The sequence below is a fragment of the Sapajus apella genome, unplaced genomic scaffold (assembly GCF_009761245.1).
Source record: "Sapajus apella isolate SASKATOON/1434 unplaced genomic scaffold, GSC_monkey_1.0 scaffold10, whole genome shotgun sequence".
In the NCBI taxonomy this organism is placed as follows: domain Eukaryota; kingdom Metazoa; phylum Chordata; class Mammalia; order Primates; family Cebidae; genus Sapajus; species Sapajus apella.
Window position 1 is genome coordinate 8,696,597 of NW_022436950.1, and position 15,196 is coordinate 8,711,792.

General features: G+C 44.8%; 1 protein-coding gene across 3 annotated transcripts in view; it reads right to left on the reverse strand.

The window, feature by feature from the left end:
* Nucleotides 1-15,196, reverse strand: part of ARMC9 (armadillo repeat containing 9) — a 179,129-nt gene that overhangs the window by 13,669 nt on the left and 150,264 nt on the right. For all 3 annotated transcript variants that reach the window (XM_032277939.1, XM_032277937.1, XM_032277938.1), the window contains one exon: nt 12,863-12,978. In XM_032277939.1, coding sequence (XP_032133830.1) covers nt 12,863-12,978 — 116 coding nt within the window. The remainder of the gene's footprint in view (nt 1-12,862; nt 12,979-15,196) is intronic.

The following is a 15,196-nucleotide window of genomic DNA, read 5'->3' on the forward strand; positions in this document are numbered from 1 at the left end:
TTTTTGTATTTTTAGTAGAGACGGGGTTTCACCATGCTGACCAGGATGGTCTCGATCTCTTGACCTCGTGATCCACCCGCCTCGGCCTCCCAAAGTGCTGGGATTACAGGCTTGAGCCACTGCGCCCGGCCTAGAACTTTCTTTTTTTCTTAGAGACAGGCTCCCACTCTGTCACCCAGGCTGGAGTGCAGTGGTGCAACCACAGCTCACTGCAGCCTCGACCTCCCAGCCTCAAGGGATCCTCCCATCTCAGCCTCTGGAGTAGCTGGGACTACAGATGGGCACCTCTACACTGGACTCATTTTTTTTTTTTTTTAATTTTTTATAGAGACAAGTTCTCTCTATGTTGCCAGGACTGGTCTCAAACTCCTGGGTTCAAGCAATCCTCATACCTCGGCCTCCCAAAGTGCTGGGATTATAGCCGTGAGCCACCATGACTGGCTTAGAACTTACTTTCTTACAACACTACCTAAAGGATGTGTCAGAACAGCTCCTGTGCAGTGCCTAGCGTCGGCACCCAAGCAGCGGGAGATACCCTCGTCCAGCAGACAAGCGCTGAGAGCCTCATTGCACCAGATCCAGCCATGTGCGAGGGCCAGCTGGCTGGGACAGGCTCATCAGGTCAGCCTTGACCACAGATCCTTGAGGAAGGCCCTCCAGTTATCTGTAAGGCAACGGAACACTCGCTTCCCCTTCCACAAGGAAACATGGGCCACCTACTCCAACAAGGGCACAGCGTGTGACACATGACAAGCTCGTGCCTGCCTAGGGTTGGACCCTGCACATGGCTTGAATGTCAATTTCATATGACTGGCCAGGCACGGTGGCTCACGTCTGTAATCCCAGCAGTTTGGGAGGCCGAAGCAGGCAGATTACTTGAGGTCAGGAGTTCTAGACCAGCTTGACCAACATGGTGAAACACCATCTCTACTAAAAATACAAAAATTAGCTGGGCGTGGTGGTGTATGCCTATAGTCCCAGCTACTCAAGAGGCTGAGGCAGGAGAATCACTTGAGCCAGGGAGGTGGAGGTTGCAGTGAGCTGAGATTGTGCCACTGCACTCCAACCTGGGCAACAGAGCAAGACTCTGTTTAAAAAAAAAAATTCATATGGCTCAACCCAACACCAAAGACAGGGAGACATGTAACCACCCTGAGGGGAGGCAGGAAAGTCTTCCCAAGGTGGGCATTCAGTCTTTTTTTTTTTTTTTTTTTTTTAAATAGAGACGAGGTCTCACTATGTTGCCTAGGCTGGTTTTGAACCGAGCTCAAGTGATCCTCCCACCTTAGCCTCCCAAAGTCCTAGGATTACAGGCATGAGCCACCACACTCCTGGCCAACTTAGTCTTAAACTCTTGAGTTGGGGTTTGCCAGGTGCCAGAAGAGGGAAGGTTTCCTAGCAGAAGTACCACCATGAGCAAGGTGAAGAGGAAAAAAATCTATCATCTATCTATCTATCTATCATCTATCTATCTATATGGTGTGTGTGTATATATATATATATATTTATGCTACATTGTTAAAGAAAGATTTAAAGCACCACAAAATATGGATGCCCCCTACCTCCCCATCCTGAAAAGACCTGTGCGACAGTAGTGTGGAGGGGGCAGGGTGTCCTGGGCGCCCTGATGCTTGTGTGTGTGGGGGTGCCAATTGAGAAGGACCCAGTAAGGCCAGGATTTAAACATGATCCCAAGTGAAGGAGAACCAAAGGAATGGTATTCCCTGCTAAAAGACCATTCCATCAATGGTAATGGAAGGTGGACGGTGGCATGGAGCACTGTTAGGAGGACCTCCCTGAGCCGTGAAGGCCGGTGGTGGGCAGGACAGAGTGGGAGGAGCGTGCATACCTGCCTGGACTCTGGCTTGGCTGTTTGTGGGCACTCACGCCATGCCCTGAAGCAGGGGGTTCAGATGGCAGCTCCATTGATTTAGGAAATGCCAAATTGGGGGTGCTGTGGGGACATATCTGGGCTGAGTGTGGGTGTTATTAGTTAGTGGAAACTAGACAAAAGGCCAGATGGGGTGAGGGCCTTCGATGGGGCTTCCGGGGAGGAAGGGGGTGAGAGGCAGAGGCCAGCACAAGGGGACTGGGGTACAATGACTCCCAGGAGGGGTCAGCAGCTGGCAACTGCAAGAGCGGGGACAATGGGCCCAGAGTGTCCTCGGGGGTTGGAAGCCGAAGGTCACCTGTGGTCCTGGCAGTAATACCCTCTGGAAGTCGTTGCCTGGCCACAGAAGGCTGACTGGAGAGGAAGATGGGGCAGGGACTTGGCCAGAGAGGGCCTGAGGGGGAGGGAGGCAGAGCCCAGAGCCTGTTGAGAGGCTCGAGGAAGGCAGCAGGAGGGGAGGTTGAAGACAGAGCAAAGGATGTGTCCAGAGATTGCAGAGACGGGGGAGAAGGATCTGGAAGCCATGACAGGAGCAGGCTTGGGTGGGAAGAAAATGGCCAGGGAAGTGCAGCTGATGCCAGGCTGAGGTGGGGTGGGAGCGTCTCCATTGCATGGGGCAAATGTGTTTATCTGCAACTTTTTTTTCTCTTAATTATAAAACCAGTAAGTGTTTATCATGAAAAATTAGGTAAATATATAGAATATATAAATGACCTGCCCTCCCAATACCTAAGCACAACCACTTAACATTTGGTTTAAAAAAAATCTTTAGCTGGGCGCAGTGGCTCAAGCCTGTAATCCCAGCACCTTGGGAGGCTGAGGCGGGTGGATCATGAGGTCAAGAGATCGAGACCATCCTGGTCAACATGGTGAAACCCCGTCTCTACTAAAACTACAAAACATTAGCTGGGCATGGTGGTGCGTGCCTGTAATCCCAGCTACTCAGGAGGCTGAGGCAGGAGAATTGCCTGAACCCGGGAGGCAGAGGTTGCGGTGAGCCGAGATCGCGCCATTGCACTCCAGCCTGGGTAACAAAAGCGAAACTCCGTCTCAAAAAAAAAAAAAAAAAAAATCTTTAAAAATATGCAAATACACACTTAAAAATACTAGCCTGGGTTGTCCACTCTACATGGCTAGCATGCTACAGTCACACTATTCTAGAATTTGCTTTTTCACTTAGCAAGACATTGTGAGGCTCTTCCCATGTCATTCAATATTTTTCTAAAAATAATCTTCAGTACCCTTTTGTGTGAATATATCATAATTTATGGAACCAGCCTCCTATTTTGGGGATGTAGTTTCTAATTGTATGAGTAACATTGCAACAAATAACCTTGTGTGTGTATATACAGATACAGATATTTATTTATATCATCCATCTATCTATCTATCATCTATCTATCTATCTATATACCTACCTACCTACCTACCTACCTACCTACCTACCTATCTTTGTGAATATCTCATTACTTCCCAGTATAAAATCCTAGCAGTGGACCAGGCACCTGTAATCCCAGCATGTTGGGAGGCAAAGGCAGGCAGATCACTGAGTCGGGAGTTCCAGACATGGTGAAACCTTGTCTCTATTTAAAAAAAAATACAACAATTAGCTGGGTGTGGTGGTGGGCACTTGTAATCCCAGCTACTCGGGAGGCTGAGGCAGGAGAGTCACTGGAACCTGGGAGACAGGGGCTGCAGTGAACCAAGACTGTGTTATCACACTCCAGCCTGGGCGACAGAGCAAGACTCTGTCTAAAAAAAAAAAAAAAAAAATCCTAGCAGTGGAATTACTGACTGTGAAAGTACTAGTGGCCGGGCATGGTGGCTCATACCTGTAATCCCAGCACTTTGGAAAGCTGAGGTAGGATGATTGCTTGAACTCAGGTGTTCAAGACTAGCCTGGGCAACACAGTGAGACTCTGTCTCTACAAAAAATAAAAAATTCAGCCAGGTGTGGTGGTGCATGCCTGTAGTCCCAGCTACTTGGGAGGCTGAGGTGGGAGGATGCTTTGTGCTCAGGAGGTCAAGGCTGCAGTGAGCTGTGATTGTGCCACTGTACTCCAGCTGGTGTGACAGAGTGAGACGGTGTCTTAAAACAAAACCAAAGCAAAAAAGTCCTGCGGCTGGGCGCAGTGGCTCACACCTATAATCCCAGTGCTTTGGGAGGCCAAGGTGGGCAGATCACGAGGTCAAGAGATGGAGACCATCTGGCCAACATGGTGAAACCTCATCTCTACTAAAAATGCAAAAATTAGCTGGGCATTGTGGTGCATGCCTATGGCCCCAGCTACAGGAGAATTGCTTGAACCCAGGAGACGGAGGTTGCAGTGAGCCAAGATCTCGCCACTGTACTCCAGTCTGGGCGACAGAGACAGACTCCATCTCAAAACAAAACAAAACAAAACAAAAAGTCCTGGTATTCTGAATGTGTGCAACACATACTATCCTAGTGTCCCCAAGAGCATGAAGATTCTAGATTGATCCACACTCCTGGCAATGAGGGAATAACCAGAAGGTGCTGGTGGTGAAGGGAGAGTCATAATTTTTCTTTTAGTTAGGAATATTTATGTAATTTATGTACTTAGTGGTTCACCAAGCATATAATAACTCCAAATTAGTAAAAACAAATGTCAGAAATATCAGCATGGCTATATAAATCATGGTATGTAAATATAATATCAATCATTAAATCATCTTTTACAGGATGTTCAACAATGCAAAAGAAAACAAACTAAAATCAAACTGTAAACAAACCATATATACATGCAGACACATACACGAACACTAAAAGGTTTCTCATTTGCTAAAAATATATGTAGGAAAAAAACTACACTAAATGTAATATGCTAACATGATTGTCAGCATTCTCTCTGGCTGCTGGAATCATTTTTTATTTCTTTATATTTATTTGTTCTATGCATGTTTTGGACTACAAGTAACAAAAGCTCAACTCCACTGGTTTAAGCGGGAAGGGAAATGTAATATCCACCGTAAACAGAACTCCAGAGGCGGCGAGCACAGGTGGGGAAGGTGAAGCTGAGTGACTGTGCTGCAGATCCGGGTTCTCTCCACTGGGTTTCTCATCCTTCTCCGTGTGGTTTTGCTTTTGTTCTTAGAATTGTCACTTTGTGCAAATAGGATGGCTGCCGTGCCTCCAAGCATAGCATTCAAGCAACAGTCAAAGGCCAAAAGAGGAAAAGAAAATAGAACATTTCTCTTTCATAAAAAAAGCGCTTCATAAAAGTCAGGGAAAGCTTGGATCTCATGGCTAGAATGGATTGCATGCCCATTGAAATAATCATTGACAAGGGGAATTAAATTTAAAACACTGGGCTAAATTAACCAAATCCAACCACCAGGGCTGAGAAGCGTCCTAACCTTCCCTGAAGAACATGCCCACCCATTGCCTTGAGCACACGAAGTGTTTATTTTATTATTTTTTTGAGATGAGGGTCTCATCTCACTGTTGCCCAGGCTGGAGTACAGCGGCACAATCACAGCTCACTGCAGCCTCCACCTCCAGGGCTGAAGCAATGCTTCTGCTTCAACCTCCCCAAGTGCTCAGATTGCAGATGTGAGCCACCACGCCTGGCCTCAGGTTTCTGCTAGCAAGGAAATGTATCAAACAAGACCTAAGGAAGTGGAGAGTCATCCTATACTTGCACACAGGATGGCTGAATTCATTTTCTGTTGCTATTCTAACAAAGTACCAGATTGTTTTTACTTTAATTTTTAATTTTTAAGGCTGGGTGTGGTGGTTCACGCCTATAATCCCAACACTTTGGGATTAGGTGGAGGCAGGTGGATTACCTGGAGTAAAGAGTTCAAGACCAGCCTGGCCAACATGGTGAAACTCCTTCTCTACAAAAAATTAAAAAATTAGGAAGGTGTGGTGGCGCATGCCTGTAATTCCAGCTACTTGGGAGGCTGAGGCAGGAGAATCGCTTGAACCCAGGAGGTGGAGGTTGCAGTTGCCAAGACTGTGCCACTGCACTCCAGCCTGGGCGACGGAGCAAGCCTTCCTCTAAAAAAAAAAAAAAATTTTTTAAAATATTTTTTGGCCGGGCACGGTGGCTCAAGCCTGTAATCCCAGCACTTTGGGAGGCCGAGGCGGGTGGATAATGAGGTCAAGAGATCGAGACCATCCTGGTCAACATGGTGAAACCCCGTCTCTACTAAAAAAAATACAAAAAATTAGCTGGGCATGGTGGCGCATGCCTGTAATCCCAGCGACTCAGGAGGCTGAGGCAGGAGAATTGCCTGAACCCGGGAGGCGGAGGTTGCGGTGAGCCGAGATTGCGCCATTGCACTCCAGCCTGGGTAACAAGAGCGAAGCTCCGTCTCAAAAAATAATAATAATAATAAATAAATAAATAAATAAATAAATAAAACCTTATTAAAAAAAGATTTTTTGTGCGTACAGTAGGCGTATATGTTTATAGAACACATGAACTGTTTTGACACAGGCATGCAATGTGTAATAATCACATCATGGAGAATGGAGTACCCTCCCCTCTAGTATTTATCCTTTGTGTTACAAATAATCCACTCATACTCTTTTAGTTATTTTAAAATGTACAATTAAATTATTACTGGCTATAGTCACTCTGTTTTGCTATCAAAAACTAGGACTTAATTCTTTTTTTTTTTTTTTTTGAGACAGAGTCTTGTTCTGTTGCCAGGCACCAGGCTGGAGTGCAGTGGTGCAATCTTGGCTCACTGCAACCTCGGCTTCCCGGGTTCAAGCATTTCTCCTGCCTCAGCCTCCTGAGTAGCTGGGACTACAGGTGCACGCCACCACACCCAGCTAATTTTCGTATTTTAGTAGAGAACGGGGTTTCACCTTGCTGACCAGGATGGTCTCGATCTCCTGACCTTGTGATCTGCCCTCCTCGGCCTCCCAAAGTGCTGGGATTACAGGTGTGAGCCACTGTGCCTGGCCATTCTTTTAAGTTGGGAGTCTCACTCTGTCACCCAGGCTGGAGTGCAGTGGTGTGATCTCGGCTCACTGCAACCTCTGCCTCCCGACTTTAAGTGATTCTCCTGCCTCAGCCTCTCAAGTAGCTGAGATCACAAGCACTGGCTAGCATGCCCAGTTAATTTTTGTATTTTTAGGAGAGACAGGGTTTCACCATGTTGGCCAGGCTGGTCTTAAACTCCTGATCTTAAGTGATCTACCTGCCTCAGCCTCCCAAAGTGTTGAGATTACAGGCATGAGCCACTGTGCCCAGCCCATTTTTTTTTTTTTTTTTTTGTGTGGAGACGGAGTTTCGCTCTTGATTTTTTTTTTTTTTTTTTTTTTTTTTTTTTTTTTTTTTTTTTTTTTTCAAGCAATTCTCCTGCCTCACAGCCTCCTGAGTAGCTGGGATTACAGGCACGCACCACCATGCCCAGCTAATGTTTTGTAGTTTTAGTAGAGACGGGGTTTCACCATGTTGACCAAGATGGTCTCGATCTCTTGACCTCGTGATCCACCCGCCTCGGCCTCCCAAAGTGCTGGGATTACAAGCGTGAGCCACTGCGCCCGGCCCCCATTTTTTTCTTTTTTTCTTTTTCCCTTTTGTGGAGAATGGGGTCTCGCTATATTGCCCAGGCAGGTCTCGAACTCCTGGGCTCAAGCTATCCTCCTGCCTCTGCCTCCCTAAGAGCTGGGATTACAGGCATGAGCCACAGCGCCCGGCCCATTCTTTATAACTTTTTTTTGCACCCATTAACCTTCTCCATCTCCCCCAACGACCACCCCCAAATAACTAGCCTTCCCAGTCTCTAGTAACTATCCTTCTACTCTCTTATCTCCGGGAGCTCAATTGTTTTGATTTTTAGATCCCACACATAAGCGGGAACATGTGATGTTTGACTTTCCGTGCCTTGCTTATTTCACGTAGCATAATGATCTCCAGTTCCATCCATGCTTTGCAGATGACTGGATCTCCTTCTTTTGGGCTGAATAGTACTGCATTGTGTATATATACCACATTTTTCTTTGTCCATTCATCTGCTGATGGACATTTACGTTGCTTCCCGATCTTGGCTATTGTAAACGGTGCTGCAGCAAAGGTGGGATGCAGAGCTATCTTTGATATAGGACTTCCTTTCTTTTGGGTATATATCCGGCAGTGGGTCTGCTGGATCGTATGGCAGCTCTATTTTTAGTTTTTTGAGGAATCTCCAAACCGTTCTCCATAGTGGCTGGACCAATTTACATTCCCACCAACAGCGTATGAGGGTGCCTTTTTCTCCACATCCTTGCCAGCATTTGTTACTGTCTGACTTTTGGACATAAGCCATTTTAACTGGGGTGAGAGGATATCTCACTGTAGTTTTGATCTGCATTTCTCTGATGATCAATGACACTGAGCACCTTTTCATAAGCCTGTTTGTCATCTGTATGTCTTCTTTTGATGTCTATTTGTCTATTCAAATCTTTTGTCCTTTTTTTTTTTTTGAGACAGTTTCACTTTTGTTGCCTACGCTGGCGTGCAGTGGTGATCTCGGCTCACTGCAACCTCCGCCTTCCCAGGTTCAAGCGATTCTCCTGCCTCAGCCTCTTTAGTAGCTGGGATTACAGGCACCTGTCACTATGCCCGGCTAATTTTTTGTATTTTTAGTAGTGACGGGGTTTCATCATGTTGGCCAGGCTGGTCTCGAACTCCTGACCTGAGATAATCTGCCTGCCTTGGCTTGCCAAAGTGCTGGAATTATAGGCATGAGCCACCACGCCTGGCCTCTTTTGTCCATTTTTTAATCCGACTATTAGACTTTTCCTATACAGTTGTTTGAGTTCGTTTTTAATTCTGATTGTTAACTCCTTGTCAGATGGGTAGTGTGCAAATATTTCCTGCCATTCTGTCGGCTGTCTCTTCACCTTATTGATTGGTTCCTTTGCTATAGAAGCTTTTTAACTTGATGTGATCCCATTTGTTCATTTTTGCTTTGGTTGTGGGTTGTTACTCAAGAAATTTTTGCCCAGAACAATGTCCTGGAGATACTTCCCAGTGTCTTCCTGTAGTTGTTTCATAATTTGCAGTCTTACCACAAACTTAGTGACTTAAAACAACACAAATTTGTGTCACCATTATGGAGGTCAAGAGTTCATCTGCTGATGGGTCAACAGGGCTGCATTCTTTCTGGAGGCTCTAGGAGAGAATTTATTTCACTTCTTCCTGTTTCCAGAGGGTGTCTGCATTCCTCGGCTCATGGCCTTGCAGCACTCAGACTTCTGACACGGTTGTCACATCTTTTGTTTCTGATGCACCTGGCTCCCTTCAGTAAGGACCCTTGTGGTTTCATTGAGTCCACCCAGATTATCCAGAATCATCTCTCCCTAGGTCGTTAACTTATTCACATCCCCAAAGTCCTTTCTGCCATGTAACGTAATGCAGTCACAGGTTATGAGGACCGCAATCTGGATATCTTTGAGGGACCATCATTCTCTTAACATATAAAATTAATATAATGCAATACTGCACAGTGACTTAACATTGCCAAGATTTCAATTATCTCCAAAACATTACATAGATTTAAGGTGATACTAATCAAAATCCTAAAAGAATCTTTTTTCCTTTTTTTTTTTTTTTTTTTGAGATGCAGTCTCACTGTTGCCCAGGCTGGAGTGCAGTGTTGCAATCTTAGCTCACTGTAAGCTCTGCCTCCTGGGTTCAAGCGATTCTCCTGCCTTAGCCTCCTGAGTGGCGCCCACCACTACCACCAGCTAATTTTTGTATTTTTAGTAGAGACAGGGTTTCACCATGTTGGACAGGCTGGTCTTGAACTCCTAAGCTCGTGATTCACCTGCCTCAACCTCCCAAAGTGCTGGGATTACAGGTGTGAGCCATCGTGCCTGACCCTTAAAACAATTTTTTTAAGGAAGTTGCCAGACTTATTTTTAAATGCTTATGGAAAAATAAAGGTCTATACATAGTTAAATCAACTCTGAAAGAGAAGGCCAAAGGCAGGCAGTGAGAGGGGCTTTTCCTATGCAATATTTAGATATGCTAAAAACCTTTGCAATAAACACGGGTGTGACAACAGGCAACTAGACCATGTGTCAAAATAGAGAGCTAGGGTGATTGGAGGGGATACAGAATTAGTGGCACCTCGAATCAGTGGAGAAATAATGGTCAGGCATGGTGGCTCACGCCTGTAATCCCAGCACTTTGGGAGGCCCAGGCGGGCGGATCACCTGAGGTCAGGAGTTCTAGATCAGCCTGACCAACGTGGAGAAACCCCGTCTCTACTAAAAACACAAAACTAGCCAGGCTCATGCCTGTAATCCCAGCTACTTGGGAGGCTGAGGCTGGAGAATCACTTTAACCCAGGGGACAGAGGTTGCGGTAAGCCAAGATTGCACCATTGTACTCTAGCCTGAGCGAGAAAAGTGAAACTGTCTTAAAAAAAAAAAAAAAAGAGAGAGCTGTTTATAGGTGGTGTAGAGAAGAGTAGCTCTCTACATGGAGAAAAATAAGCCAGGATGCCTATCTTACATCACATAGAGCAGTCTCTTATCTGTGGGCAATAATGTCCGAGACCTCCAGCATTCAAACTTCTTTTTTTTTTTTTTTTTGAGACGGAGTTTCACTCTTGCTACCCAGGCTGGAGTGCAATGGCGCGATCTCGGCTCACCGCAACCTCCACCTCCTGGGTTCAGGCAATTCTCCTGCCTCAACCTCCTGAGTAGCTGGGATTACAGGCACACGCCACCATGCCCAGCTAATGTTTTTTGTATTTTTAGTAGAGACGGGGTTTCACCATGTTGACCAGGATGGTCTCGATCTCTTGACCTCGTGATCCACCCGCCTCGGCCTCCCAAAGTGCTGGGATTACAGGCTTGAGCCACCGCGCCTGGCCAGCATTCAAACTTCTAAGAGGTGAGCTCGAGATGTGAAGGTGGGAGTAGGAATCTTGCACATCAGCATCCTGCAGCCCTCCAGAGTGCCCATGGGCTGGGGAGAGTGCCCGCTGCATTACGCCAACCAGCTCTTTTCCCCACCGCACAGCTCGCTCTGTCTGCTTCTGAGGGCAGCAACCACATCTCATTGATTTCCGCAACCCCCGCAATGAGAACACATGGCAGAGAAGTGATCCAAATGTTTGTTGAGACTTGATGGAGGAAGCTGGTCACAGGTGACTGCATCTTTATAGTGGGAAGGTCCGTGGTTTCAGGAAAACAAGCCGCCCTCACTACCTGGCAGCTTGCCAGAGCCAAAGATCTGGATGGGACCACCCCACAAATCAGGGAAGAGCCAGATGTGCTCCCAGCCATGGAAAATGCCCTCAAATTTCTCTGCAAAGAAGAACATCTGACCCGAGAATTGACTGTGCCCACTGGTTAGCCCTTACATTTATTAGATTCCCTTTATCTTTATCTCTGATTAAAATAGCCTATGCCACTGTTGTCTCTCGGTGAAACCAGTTTTAATTATTTTAAAAAATAATTTAAAAACACTTTTAAAACAATGAGTCAGTGTCCTCTTTCCCATATCAAGCAAGATGAATTTTATTAGTTCGTTACACTTCCATTTAAAAATATATTATATGTATCAACTAGATTTACTAGTAATTGATAGCTGGCTTATTCTGGATAAAAATCAAATGAGCCAAAACCCCTCAGATGTAAAGAACATTTGGGGGACAATTAAGGAATAGTGATAATACTGTATCTGTGTTATTAATGTTATATTTCTTAGCTGTGAGAATGGGGTTATGTGCTAAAGCCTGCATTCTTCTCTCAGATAGTCCAGCAAAAACATGTATATGCATGTAAATTAGGTATTACACACACAGAAGGAGAGCGAGACAGGGAGACAGGGCACACAAATGTTAACTGGAAGCTCTTCATTGTAATATTCTTTCAACTTTTCTGTAGGTTAAAAACACTGCTTGTAAGTTTAAGAGAGACAAGGGTGTACTAGTTTATACATCAGCAATTAAAAATAAACACCTAGAAATACAAGTATATCATACCTAATTATGAAATCAAGCCAAACAGATCTCCGAGCACTCATCTATGGCATGGGCCCCGAAATATTTATAGGTCAAATCCCAGCTGGGTGACAGAATGTGTCAAGGAGCTGGGTGTGTCTTGCCTGGCGTCCCTGGGATCCGTGCTGCACAGAGCCCCGTGAGGGCAGGCATTTCTGAGTGTTGATGCTCAGTCCCCAGTGCCTGGTTGTTCATTAGAAAATTGCAATAGAGTAAGACTGGAGAGAACTAAACTGCCTGGCCTCAGGGAATAACTAAGTAAACATGGTATATTCATCTAAAATATGACATGACCATTATTCGTTGAATGAAGATATGGAGGTTTTTAGCCTGCTCTCTGTAATATTTTGCCATAATATTCTCTCCAGATAGGAAAAGAGAGGCCACCCAAACCACAAAAGTGGCTTCTCTACTGCCCACTGGACTGTCTGATCTGGGGCTCCTTACCCCCACAGGGGGCTTAGTCCCCCAGGGAGATCAGAGGCTCTACGCAAGCAGACTAAACGTTTATTTATCTAAATGGGGTACGAGCAAGGCTATGGAAAAGGAATTAAGGCTTGGCAGCTAAAACTGCATCCAGTTGTCCCAAAAAGTCATCTAAAATAAATCAATTTCGAGTCTTAAACTGTGACATTCCAATCCCAACAAAGGGCTTGGCGCTAGGACGAGAGGCCGCAGAGAAGGCATGACAGGTGTCCTTCTGGAGAGGGCCTGGCTCCTCTCAGGCCCCTTCTTTTGAAATTACTCTGGCCAACATTCGTCTTCTGAAAATCCTGTAATCCAACCGCTTCTCTTTCTGGAACAAAAAAATTCTGGGTAAAGGGAGGACTCGATCTCTTTCCCTCCAAAAATCCCCCCAAAATAAAGACATAAATGCTTTTCAGTATGAATGCTTTATTTTGAATTTTAAAAATACATACATCTTACACTGCGGTTAATCAAAACAAAGCTTAAGAAAGTCAATTCCCGCTTCCTTTAGCCCTGACTTACACTGGGTACCCGTTTCTGTGGCCACTGGGGGTGACAGGCCTTCGCAGCGGCTCATCCCCGCTCCGCAGCACACCGGCCGGCCCCTTCCGCCTTGTCTTCCCTGTGTTGGTCATGATCTGGTGGAAGGAAAGAGAAAATAGGGCTGGAGAAATCCTCTACTGGAGAGGCAAACAGAATATGCTGAATAAACTACTCTACAATTATGAGAAGCTTTGCAAATAAATAAGGAAGGATCATGTCACCAATCATTCAGGTAAACAGAAATTGGAGTGAGAAATCCTTTTTTTGATAACGGGTTTGCCCTATCACATCACTTAGCAGTACAAATTAAAACAAAGTCACACTGCAGGAAAAGGAAGAAAGCAGTGACTACTATAATTCATCACATCTCTGGAAAGGACTGGATTTGTAAAAATGAGAAAGGAAAACAAGATGGACATTTGATTTCATAAAAAAAACATTTTCACATGCACAGTATGTTAAAAATAAACCAAAGCAACAGGCAAACAACAAACTGGGAAGAAGTATTTGAGGCAAATTTAACAGATTAAAGATTAACATTTTTTTTTGAGTTGGAGTTTTGCTTTTGTCACCTAGGCTGGTGTGCAATGGCGTGATCTCAGCTCACTGCAACTTATGCCTCCCAGGTTCAAGCGATTCTCCTGCCTCAGCCTCCCAAGTAGCTGGGATTACAGGTATACACCACCACACTTGGCTAATTTTTTCTTTATTATTTTTTTTGTATTTTAGTACAGACGGGGTTTCACCACATTGGTCAGGCTGGTCTTGAACTCCTTATCTCATGATCTATCCACTTCGGCTTCCCTAAGTGCTGGGATTACAGGCATGAGCCACTGCGCCCAGCCAAAGGTAAACATTTTCATAGCTAAGGAGCTCCTACAAATCAGTAAGTAAAACACTAAACTGATAACTGAGCAAAGAATTCAAACAACCATATCATAAAATAGAAAGTATTACTAGTAAGTAAAAGAAAAAAAGGATCCACTTTACTAGAAATTAGAAACTACGACTTGACAAAAAAAAATCATTCTTCAACTATTATAAGAATGACAGAAAAATGATCCCATCCACTGCTGCCAATAGTTTAAAGCATTAGTTACAACTAATTAGTGAGACTGAAATTTGAGACAATGCTTGGAAAGCCATTTGGCATTTTATCAAGAGTTATAAACATGCTCACACATCTTTGGGTATAAACACTAGTGAATGAATCCAAAACATGGAAAGTGCAAAGTAAACAAGGTTGTTCATTATGAAATTATCATAGAGTAAAACTAGAATGATCTAATGTCTAGTAACAGGGGAATAAATAAGTAAAACAATAAAGAACAGGTTATGGGCTGGGCGCAGTGGCTCATGCCTGCAATCCCAGCACTTTGGGAGGCCGAGGCCGGCGGATCATGAGGTCAGGTGTTCAAGACCAGTATGGCCAACATGGTGAAACCCCTTCTCTACTAAAAATACAAAAATTAGCTGGGCATGGTGGTGAGTGCCTATAATTCCAGCTACTTGGGAGGCTGAGACAGGAGAATCGCTTGAATCTGGAAGGAGGAGGTAGCAGTGAGCTGAGATCACACCACTGCACTCCAGCCTGGGCAACAGAGCAAGACTCTGTCTCAAAATCAAAAAGAACAGGTTATGGAGAAATATGTTGATTTAAAACATTAAATAAAAATCAGGTTATAATAATGTACATAAAAAATGCTTTTTTTCCTTGATACGAGGTCTTGCTATGTTGCCCAGGCTGAAGTACAGTGGAGTGATCTTTCTGCCTTAGCCTCCCCAGCGGATGGGATTAGAAGTACATGCCACTGTGTCCAGCTAAACAATGGTTTCAGTTATGCTACAAGTGCATAGCAAGACTGGAAGGAAATGAACATGATTAAGACTTAACATAATTAGAGTGTGTATATAGGACAGTAGAACTAAGAATTTTTTTTCTGCCAATTTTTTTTGTAATACGTTGTATTAATATACAATTATGTTAACACTTAAGTGTTAATATACAATTATGTTAACACTTAAAAATTGTGCCAGGTACAGTGGCTCATGCTTGTAATCCTAGCACTTTGGGAGGCCAAGGTGGGCAGATCACCTAAGGTCGGGAGTTCAAGACCAGCCTGGCCAACATGGTGAAACCCCATCTCTACTAAAAATATAAAAATTAGCTAGGCGTGGTGGCGCATGCCTGTAATCCCAGCTACTTGGGAGGCTGAGGTAAGAGAATCGCTTGAACTTGGGAGGCGGAGGTTGCAGGTGAGCCAATATTGTGCCATTGCACTCTAGCCTGGGCAACAAGAGTGAAACTCTGTC